At 54.4% G+C, this 10,571-nt stretch overlaps 4 protein-coding genes across 4 annotated transcripts; 2 read left to right on the top strand and 2 right to left on the bottom strand.

Moving 5' to 3' along the window:
- Positions 1-524: 524 nt before the first annotated feature.
- PG997_004449 (c-3 sterol dehydrogenase c-4 decarboxylase) lies at positions 525-1,734 on the bottom strand (the record flags this gene model as incomplete). The annotated part of the gene is made up of 2 exons (XM_066808764.1): positions 525-1,160; positions 1,240-1,734. The coding sequence occupies 2 exons, from the start codon at positions 1,732-1,734 to the stop codon at positions 525-527; spliced, it is 1,131 nt and encodes a 376-aa protein (XP_066672382.1).
- A 1,745-nt stretch (positions 1,735-3,479) lies between these two features.
- Positions 3,480-4,891, top strand: PG997_004448 (ubiquitin-conjugating enzyme; the record flags this gene model as incomplete). The annotated part of the gene is made up of 2 exons (XM_066808763.1): positions 3,480-3,941; positions 4,007-4,891. The coding sequence occupies 2 exons, from the start codon at positions 3,480-3,482 to the stop codon at positions 4,889-4,891; spliced, it is 1,347 nt and encodes a 448-aa protein (XP_066672381.1).
- Positions 4,892-6,199: 1,308 nt separating this feature from the next.
- On the bottom strand, positions 6,200-7,191 carry PG997_004447 (uncharacterized protein; the record flags this gene model as incomplete). Its single annotated transcript, XM_066808762.1, has 2 exons — positions 6,200-6,960; positions 7,065-7,191. The coding sequence occupies 2 exons, from the start codon at positions 7,189-7,191 to the stop codon at positions 6,200-6,202; spliced, it is 888 nt and encodes a 295-aa protein (XP_066672380.1).
- Positions 7,192-8,865: 1,674 nt separating this feature from the next.
- Positions 8,866-10,104, top strand: PG997_004446 (uncharacterized protein; the record flags this gene model as incomplete). The annotated part of the gene is made up of 1 exon (XM_066808761.1): positions 8,866-10,104. One exon carries the CDS (start codon positions 8,866-8,868, stop codon positions 10,102-10,104), a length of 1,239 nt encoding a protein of 412 aa, XP_066672379.1.
- Positions 10,105-10,571: the final 467 nt, after the last annotated feature.

Below are 10,571 nucleotides of genomic sequence, written 5' to 3'. Positions count from 1 at the left end.
GCATCGAATGGCCAAGGCAAATTATCAAGACAACCCACTAGTCCGTTGTCCTGAGAAGGAAGGATAGGCCAGCAGCGCAAAGCAGAAACGGTTACGTAGTTAAGGGATAGCAAGATAGTTGGAGTCGAATCAAGACGAAGGGGCCTCGAGCAGGAGCGCCCATAATTCCAAATCAAACTCGTCCTGGGAGTTGATCTCGCGTTGTTCCAGCCTGTTGTCACAAACTGCTTGCTGTGTGCTCTTTTTGTAGAATAGAGGAACCTTTGGGTTTCTGACATTTATGGATCGATGTGTGTCGATTCGGTATTATTAAGCTGCCTAATATCTTACAAGTCCGGTGTCCGCTTTTAACATATTTACTCCGCAGGCGTTTATTATATACTTATGGATATCTTGTTTCCATGTCATTATTCGGCGACGACAGGTGTCCCAACAATATCCAACGACAACGATGTTCGTGAGACCTTACTACTAGGTGATATATTAAAGTCCATGCTGCGCATGGAAACTGTCATTATGCCCGCTTATGCTTTCCTTTCCTTCTTCTTCTGCTCCAGCGTCCAGGCCACAGCGCGCTTGACGCCCACGTCCAAACCAACAAGGGGCTCGTAGCCGAGCCGTCTCCTGGCCTTAGTGATATCGTAGTAACGGGTCATGCAGCTGTAGATGATGCGCTGGCGGTTGAAAGTGGCAGGCTTCCGGACGAGGCCGAAGTAGACCTCGCTGAGGAAGCCGAGCATCAGGCCCGTCTCGCGCGCCATGACCCAGGCGCTGCCGGGGCCCTTGTCGCTGCCCGCGGCGTGCCACACGGCGCGCGTGAAGTCCCAGAAGTAGACGGGCTGGCCGTTGGTCACGAGAAAGGCCTCGCCGTCGACGCGCTCGTGGTCAAGGGGCTGCGTCTCGGCGGCGGCGGTGACGAGCAGGGCGCGCGCCGCCAGCAGGTGGGCATGGGCGACGTTCTCGACGTAGGTGAAGTCGAACAGGTTGTGGTTCTCGCCGATTTGTACGTTGTGCTTCCCTTGCTCGTAGATGTTCACCATGTGGTAGATGGCCTGCATGTCGCCTTCGCCAAAGATGCCCGAGGGTCGGATGGAGGCAGTCAGGAGATTGGGCGCGGTCTCGGATCGGTTTGCGGCAAGGGCTATGGACTCGGCTTCGGCCTAATTTGAGCGGCAAGACATCGTTAGTTGCGACGCGCGCATCCTGGTAGCAACGGTCGTATGCGGTCGGGCATCATACCTTGGTCTCCGAGTAGTACTCGCTCTGCATCTTGCCGCGAATGACGGGGTATGTCTCGTTCGCATTGATCAGGTCGTTTACGTTGTCGCTCATGATGCTGGCCGAGCTGGTGAAGACCAGGGCCTTGACGCCCGTCTGCTGGCATGCCGTGACCACGTTCCGGGTGCCCTCGATGTTGACGCGGCGGAAGAGATCGTGGCTGACGTTACCGCTGCCCTGGGCCGGGGGCGAAGCCGTGTGGATGACGACGTCGGGCTTGATGCGTGCGAACTCCTTGACGAGCTGGTCGCTGTCGGTGATGTTGGCATCGACGTACTCGACGCCGTCCGAGTCGGGCCGGCGGTTCTTGGTGCACTGCATGTCCATGACGCAGACATGGCTGCAGCTCCAGCTGCGGAGAAGCAGGTTGACGACGTGGTGGCCTAGGAAGCCGCAGCCGCCGATGACGACGACACGGCCAAGAGCGAGCTTCTGTTGGGGTTTTTCGGTGGCCATGGTCGCGGAGGGGGCGGGGGCGGAGAGTGGTGATAGTTTTGGCTGGATGGCAATTTACAGCTGGAATTGGAACCGTGGAAGTGTACTACTTGGCAGCAGAAACGACACCTTTTGGCTCGACCTGCAGGCCAGCTTTAGTGATGGTACGGCGCCCGGGGTCATTTGCTCGCCGGGTTTAATGGGGTGATCGGCCAGGGGACCCTCCCTAATTGACTGGGCTCACCGCCCTGCAATTTACTGGGTATAAGTATTTCGGGAAGTTGGACGGATCAGAGCCGGTGCGGTAGCGCGGCACTGGACTGGAGCCCCATCGCGACGACACGACCTCTGTTGTATATTAGTTGAATACAGCAGCAAGCAAAACCCCCCAAACATTGCCCCTACCTAGCTCTGTTACCTACCTACCTAACTACCTACCTACATACCTACGTGTACATGGAGGGCGACTTTGACGCTTTAGGTAATGTGCCATCAGCATCAAGGCGCAGCCTGACTTGACCGACGAGCTGTAGGTACACATGCAGTAAGGCGGATGGAGTTGATCGGCCGGTTCCAGGCTCGGGCCGCATGACGAGGTTGTTGGTTACGGGGAGACACGAAGGACCCGTCCGTGCAGATGACATTCAGAGGGTAAGCATCCATGCTACGAATGTATGCAACGTGAAGGAAAGAAAGAAGAAGAAGGGGGGAAAGGCTTATGTTGGTATGGTCTCATGGTCTCACAGTTAACAAAAAGTATGTTTGGATAGGTACATAGGCAATGCTGATTGATATCGACCAGAACACGTGTAGCGTAGGTACATGAGGTTGAGAGAGGCATTTCAACGTGAGTTGAATTGGCGGCCTGATGGGAAGTAAGCTTTCAGCAACGATGACACACGATGGGAGTGGGACATTAAGCATGTAGGCAACGTGGTCAGGGACCTCCAGCTTCGAAGCTTGGGGGTGCCTAAGGGCCTAAGGCAAGCGCGTCGGTGCCCCGCACTAGGCTCAGTTCAAGACAGTCTAACTCTACCTAAACCCCACCGCCCACTGTCCACTGCCCACTGCCCACTGCCCACCTCCCCGCCCCGGTCACGCTACGCTCGAGGACGCTACTTGAAATCCATCTTGAATGACCTCAACTCTGCTGGCCGTCACTGAGAGATCGTAGGTACCTTGTTGTATGTGCTGCCAGGTCCGGATTCGTTGGTATCTAATTGATCAAAGTAACCAGGCCGAACCCTTCTTAGGCTTCCCGTCAGCTCCATCTCTCCCTACCCAAGGCACCTAAATCTGCCTTCTATCGCTTTGGCCCTGGGCGTGACTGCGAACCTTCTTCCACTGGTAACCCCTCCTTTCAGCTGCTGGGTCGACGTGGAATAACCTCAAGTCCTGGACCCGCGTCCCATACACACACACACACACACGGCGATTAATCTGCCGGTTGCTTCGTGTAATCGATTGTTTTATTCTGTTTGTTCCAGCTGCTCACTCCGTTTATTCGGCTGCTCACTCCGTTTGCTCCTTTGCCCACCACTCACTCCATTTATTTATTCGGTTGCCCACTCCGTTTATTCAACTGTTGCCTCCGGGGGAGCCCAACGACACCATCTACCAGAGAGAGGACTGACCTTAAGGCTGCTCACTCCCACCACCGCCCTCCCCAGCACAGCCGTAGTTCTTTTCCTCCTCCTTCGATGCGGCATATCCTATGGTCTTAACCGACGTGACCAGCAAGCAATCGTCTCATCCGGACCGGCACGATGGCTGACCAGTCCATCATTCGCATCACCAAGGAGATTAGCGACCTCCAGAAGAATTCGGATCTCTCACTGGCTGTGGCGTTTCGAGATCGAGATGTGCGCAATGTGAGGACCATGATCATCGGCCCCCACGAGACCCCCTACGAGTTCGGCTTCTTCGAGTTTGCCGTCAAGTTCAACAAGGAATACCCGCGTAAGTCGCCTGCGGTTACCGCCATGACCACGAGCAATGGCCGCTGTCGTTTCAACCCAAACATATACGCCAACGGCAAGGTCTGCCTGTCCATCCTGGGAACTTGGCGGGGCGAGCGAGGCGAGGAGTGGTCTGCCGCGCAAGGTCTGGAATCCATCCTGCTCTCCATCCAGAGTCTCATGTCGTCCAACCCGTACGAGAACGAGCCCGGCTTCGAGGACGCCAACGAAGAGCACGACAAGAAAGCGCAGAAGGAATACGTCGCCAAGGTAAGGCATTCGGTCTTCTTGCCAGGCTGGGCAGTGTGGCGCCCCTTCAACTGACACGTCCGCAGATTCGACACGAGACGCTCCGCATTTCCGTCATCCAGCGCATGGAAGAATACCTTGGCATCACTGGTAATACCGTCCAGCCGACTTCGATTGCGAATAACGACGACTATGATCTCGACATGGCCGACGAGGACATTGATGAGTCGTCAGTGCCCTGGGAGCCATTCAAAGACCTGGTCAAACATCGCTTTCTGTGGTACTATGACTCATACCTCGAGGCCATCGAGAAGGCAAAGACGGAAGTCAAGGATGGCCAGGCCTTTGTGCGTATGCCCTTCGAGGGATCGAGCAACATCATGGACGGCAAGTTCAATTACACCGAGCTCGAGCGCCGACTCAGACATATCAAGGCTACCTTGGAATCGGAATCAGACAGATGGGCATCGGAAGGCCTCAATCCGAAGGTCAAGGATGGTACGGTGGCTGTTAATCTCGCTCGCCAGTTTGAACAAATTCGGGAGTCTTACAAGAGAAGTGAGGTGCCTCACAGCGTCGAATTGGAGAACGGTAATCCGTTTGTGTGGAATTTGACGTATTTCGGGCGTCCTATGACGAACCTTGATGGAGGCTCGTTCCGTTTCAAGCTCCGGTTCAGCCCTCGTTTCCCCGAAGAGCAACCCTCTGTCAAGTTCGAGACACGAGTGTTTCACCATCGTATTGCGCAAGATGGCACCCCTTGTTATACCCCAAACCCTTCACGTCGTGAAGACATCAAACAACACATTGATGCCGTCATCAACGCCCTGGAGGAAGAGCAACCACCCTACGACCCACGGACAATTGTCCATCCCGAGGCCTACAAGCTATTTTGGGGAACTCCTGAAGACCGAAAGATGTACAACCGCCGTCTTCGCCGGTCTGTCCAGCAGAGCATAGAGGATCTCTGAGAGGGCCTCTTGGTCATCTTTTCTCGTTCTTCCGATGTGTACTTTACGAACCAGACGCGTATTACGACTTACGCTTTTTTTATGTTCACGACAGCAGATTCCCAAGGTTTTCTTTAATGTCCATTCGCGTTTTGCAGCTGATGGGTGATATCATAAGGCGTTTGAGGATAGCGGATAGCCACCATCAGGGAACACGGTCACTGGCATGGATAAAGGCATCACTGGTAGATCCAGACTCTGCTTTTTCAGGGGTGCCAAAGTGTGCATGTCTATTTGGCATGGAAGGTTGAAGGAAAAACCGACAGTTCCCATAACATGAATGGATAGCTCTTGCTAAGATCACTTCCTGATATCAGTTACGCATCGACTCTTGGCGTTGTAGTTATTCCAAAAGGGATAAAAGTAATAAAAGTATGCTCCAAAGGGAAATAAGCGTAGCCATTGGCATAAATGGTATATTCGATACCTCAGAGATAGTGGAATCATCAAGAATAACCGCTGGAAGAGGAATAAACTTTCGGTGTCTAATCCTTCAACCTCCGCGTTACATTGTCTCAGAGTGATACGGGTACTGCCTATTGCAATTGCGCCCAATCCCTTCCCAGACATCTTGGTTTTCCCCTTGGAAGAGTAATGTTTACCACCAGTCGATAGTGGTAGTCATGTCAGGCTCTAGACCCGAGCTGTGAAAGAAATGGAGATCAAGTGCCCAGGTGCTTCAAGTAATGATTAGACGACTTCGTTTCGTTCCACGTATCGAAGGCATGGCCAAGTAGACTGCATAGCTACATGTAATGATCATAATGGCGACTTGTTTCTATTTTTGTCACGCTAGGTCAGATGATTTACTCTCCGCAATGCATACATACATATGCGGAAGCGAAAGTTGGCAGTCTAAAGTTATCCAACTATTCCGTGATACTTGCTGTTGTCATTCTTCATGGTTGATGTATGAATGCTGTTAAGACACGGATGCTGACTTAATCCGGTGTAATACCTGGGCTCGTCTACTCAATTGCTAACATATTCATGTCATCATGCGCTTGTTCCATACGCCCTGCACTTCTTGGGTAATAACGATCTGGGCGAATATGATGTCGCCAGTTGGGACTATTACAACGAGCCCAGACAGGCAGGCAGGCAGTCTCGGACGCCGCAGTGGCACGTTGGCAAGCATCCAAACGGGACCACGCTGCGCGAGACAACAATTACTAGTAAGACTGGTCGGTTTGCGCAACAAGGCTTGTTGTATAAAATGTTCGCAGCACAGTTTGCATGCTTGCATTTCAAGATTGGACGAACAAGCCTTCATCGAGGTGGACCTTTTGGTTTCTTCCGCTCAATCTTGTCGCGCAAGGGATTGTACGGCGCTGCTACGCCGACCACTTCCTCCTGCTTGCCAGCCCCTTTGAACTCGTAACGGCCGTCGGGTGCAACCGTAGCGGGCGCGCCTTGACTCGGCCGGGCCAGCTGCTCGTTGTGTAATCTGTCCAGCGACTCACCTGTGACTGCGTATTGCGACCAGTTGATGGGCGGGCACCGATACACATTCTGCGCAGCGGGTAAGGCTGACCATGGCTTTGATCTGCGCTTGGTCGTAGTCTCGCCATTTTCGTCTTTGATTTGAGTGTCGTCATCCGCCCCTGACGAGGATGACGAGGATGACGACGAGACAGGGCGTCCTGCGCCGGCCGTGTCGCCTGCCATACGCACCCCGCCGCTCTCGAGGTCGGCGATGAAGGCGTCCGGGTCTTCCAGGGCGGCGTCTTTGGCCTTCTGTAAGGCGACCATGTCCTTCTTGGCATTGTTGCTTTGCATCTGGAGAATAGTTATAGCCGACTTGAGGGCCAGGACATCCGGGTTTGTGTCAAACTCAATGGGCTCCGGTGGTGGGGGCGCAACCACGGTTTGCGCAGGATGCGAAGAGTAAGCATGCGACTGGCGCGGCGGGGGAACTGAACCGGGTCGAGCGGAGGTGTGATTGGGCTCACGGGTGGGCGCGGCGGCGATGAAGGCGCAGTGCTCTGTGCGGCTCTGGCGACGGGTGTCGTCGCAGCCGGCGGCGCTCTCTGTGGAACGGTGGGTATTGGGACTGGACTCTTGGTCGCGGCGTTATTTGTGGCCGGTTGTCCCGAGGGAGATGCAGTGGGCGCCGAAGATGCTGAGGGAGCACTTCGAGCTGTGGTGGCAGCTGAGTTGTTTGTGGTTGGCGGCGCATAGCCGGCGATATTCGGGACTGGAACGGGTACTGGCGTCTGGGGGATGCCAGTCCCGTCAGTGTTGAGGGTAAGACCCGGCATCGCAATCGCCACGGCAGATGCAGATGCAGATGCAGATGAAGTTGCGAAAGGGGGCGGAGGAAAGTTGGTCTAGACGGGCCAAGGGCGCATGGAGTTAATATCCCGTATCCGACATTGCCAGGCCGTCAATCAGAGTCACTGGTCGGTCGGTGGGAGACTGGAATGACGCCACAAGGTCGATAAGTCAAGAGGTCAACAGCGCGAAAGCGGGGAACCCCGAAGGAGGCTAGCCCCTGGCGTGCAGTGGTAAGTACAATAGGACAATAGGACCTCGAGGTTCGGGCAAAAATGGTGCATGTAGTCAAGCCATCTACCTGCCTAGTCGTAGAGTGCTTGTGCAAAAGACGTCTGCTCTCCTGAAGCCAGGGAGAAAAAGAAAGAACGAGACGACCTAGGGGTAGGTGCATGTAGGTAGGGAGGTTCGAGGATTCGTCCTCAAGTGCAACGACCGACTGATGGGTGGGTGGCAAGTGGGTCCTGTCCAGCCTCCAGCCTCCAGCCTCCAACTCCAGCTCCAGCCTGCGGGCAGTCAGCCAGCCCAAACACAGACACAGACACGCCTCGGGACTATAAGCTGGAAACACCCGATTTGACGGGCCAGCGTGGGTGGATCCCGACGTATCAATCGACCCATCGGGAGATCTACACACATCAATCAATCAATCGATATGTCTAGGTTTGGATGTACAACCTTGGAAGTATCCATCTCCATCATCCATGCACGTGGGGGAGAAGGTTAGATCGATCTAATAATAATCAAATGCTCCTTCACGACGCCTCAGCTGCTGCCTCTTCGACTTGCTTCTTTCTCAGCCCCAGTGAGCCCCCTACCCGTCACGATCAATACTACCAAACGTGTGGGTGGCAGGCCGTTGGCTGGACGCTGGGCATGGCGGCCTGTTTTAGGTACCTGAGTACATGATGTAGATACATTGATCATTGATGTAGCTGATCGGCAGTGGACGTCAGGTGTATAGAGAACAAGAGGCGGCCGACAGAGGTAATTGCCTCCCTCATACTCTCCCCTCGTTCGCGCCTTCCGCAAGTAATCTTGGTAGGTTTGTCGTACACACCATGCCAGGCCATGCCAGGCCATGCTTAAGTAGATTGCCATGTGCGACTCGCGTGTTTCGGCTTCCTGCAGCATTTGACTCTCCCCTAAACAGGTATAAGTCCTTTCAACCCAATCCCTCGAAGCCCTTGAAGCCTCAAAACCCTCGTCTCGACGATTCTCCCAAGTGCCACCATCACACAATAGCATACCCCTGTGTCTCCTGTGTCGTTCACGCCACTGGCAACACGGCATCTGTCGGGTTCTACCTGGCTGAGCCATCCCTCCGGCCAGGGCCAACAATAATCTCAACCAAGTAGGTAATGCACAGATTCCTGCATCAACCCCATCTGCGGGTGCTCAATAGTGCTCCTGCTTCTTGTACGATCGCGTTGTTGCTGTCATACACTCAGCTGGACACCTGCTCTTCGAGGAGGGCGTGAATCTTACAGATGTCCACAAGCCTCGGGCTTCTCGTGGCACTGCACCACACCAGACTAACTACTGTATTGCAGCTGACCCTCGGCCTTTTCAAGGGTCTGCCCCTAAGGTTGGACTGCCAGAAACCTGGCGGCACTAGGTGCAACCTTCGTGGCTAGTACCCTGAAAAGTCTCCGGTTACCATGGTGGCTTTGGGCCGACTACGGAAGTCGAAGCCGCCCACCGTTCCTGGATCGACAATAGCAGACGATAACCCACCGCCACAGAGCTCAGTGAGTCCACAGCTGTTCACCGCACCCATCCCCCGGAACTTCTCCTATCCCACGAGTATATCCACCGGCTCCCGCACACAGAACTGGCCAGATACATCGAACCGGGAAAGCTCAACCTGTAACCAATCGGGCGAGGTCCTCATTTCCTCCCCTTGCTCTGGCCCGAGAGGCCGCACGTGGTCAGAGGGACTATCCTTCCCCAAGAGTGGCCAGCATCCAAACGCCCGACTACACAAGCACAGCGGGGAGCTCGCAACCCAGCGCCATCTCGGTGAAGCGGATGTGAGTAAGCCTACCTTAAAGCAGAAGGGGGACACCAGGAAGAAGCAGCGTAGAAGCACATTGCTCAGCCTGTCTTCATCTTACACGCGAAGCACGACGTCGATAGGAGACATTTTGGAGCCAAAAGGGACTAGAGAGCCAAGTTGCAAACCAAACACACCAAACAAGGCGTCAAAGGCCTTTTCTTTTGGCGACTATACTTTACCTCACAGGACCCCACGATTCAAACGCACCTCCCTGATTCATCATAAGACGGCCTCATCTTTTGACGCATCACAGCTGGTTCGAGCCTATATGACCAGCCCGCAGCGCCCGGTCTCAAGCTCACAGGGTTGTGTCCCTTCGACCAGAGCAACAGAGCCGGCTCTCGAAGCGTTCCCAGCATACCACTGGGAGCATATCGGAGGAAACAGCACACCTCGAAGTCAGCTCACAGAGCACCATCCTGCACCCAAGCTCTCAGAAATGAACCCCAGTGATAGCAAAGTTGCAAGCGAAGACCACCGCTCTAGCAACGGCGGGAGGAAAAGGGGTAATTCAACGTCTGAAGTCGACAAGCGGAAAGGGAAAGAGGGGAAAGGGCGGTGGTTGTCCCAGCTGAAGGAGTGGGTATCGGTATCTGAGCCTTCGACCCAAGCACTCAAGCAGCACAAAAGGACACCTACAAGCGAGCTGGGATCGCGCTGGATGACCCCAAGCTGGAGCGAAGCTCCATATTCCCACCACGACGCTGCCGCCAAATGCCATCAAGCCCTCTGGCCGTGGCCCAGAGCCCGAAGAGGTTGCCAAACGATATACAGCGAACAAAATGAGACTTCGGCAGTCATTCAGCACCACCGGAGGCACATCGCAAGGATCGCGCTCTAGTACGAGCCAGCATTCGTCGATGAGCAGCCTTCCCATGCATTATCTGAGAGAAGATGCCTAATTGGATAATGACCATGGTTACGTCGCGGGGCTATTTCTTAGGCCTGTACTACTGCACACTGTCAATGACCGTTTCCAGCGTTTTACCTGACTGCGGTCGATGCAGAGTTGTCTCAACAGGTCTGGCCAGCTACAAGCACGAAGCTTTACAGGCTGGCTCTGTGTCGGACTGAAAGATCCTCACGCCATGCGCCTGCGATGGCATAAGGTTACGATTTAATGAGATGGTGGCTGGGCAGTGATAGACTATGCATGGAGTTGGGAGTTGTCTTCTTGGGATTGTATGCACTTAGCTTCTTAAGTCTAGATGGAAGTCCTTTGCTGCGCGCTCGAACAGTTCCCGCTCCTCGCTCCTCTTTGCCTCTTTGCCTTGGCATGGGCATGGGCAAGTAAAACTCATGTGGGGA

The sequence above is a fragment of the Apiospora hydei genome, assembly GCF_038363865.1.
Source record: "Apiospora hydei strain CBS 114990 chromosome Unknown utg000004l_segment0_segment0, whole genome shotgun sequence".
Lineage (NCBI taxonomy): Eukaryota > Fungi > Ascomycota > Sordariomycetes > Amphisphaeriales > Apiosporaceae > Apiospora > Apiospora hydei.
This window is presented reverse-complemented; position numbering and strand designations above follow the sequence as displayed.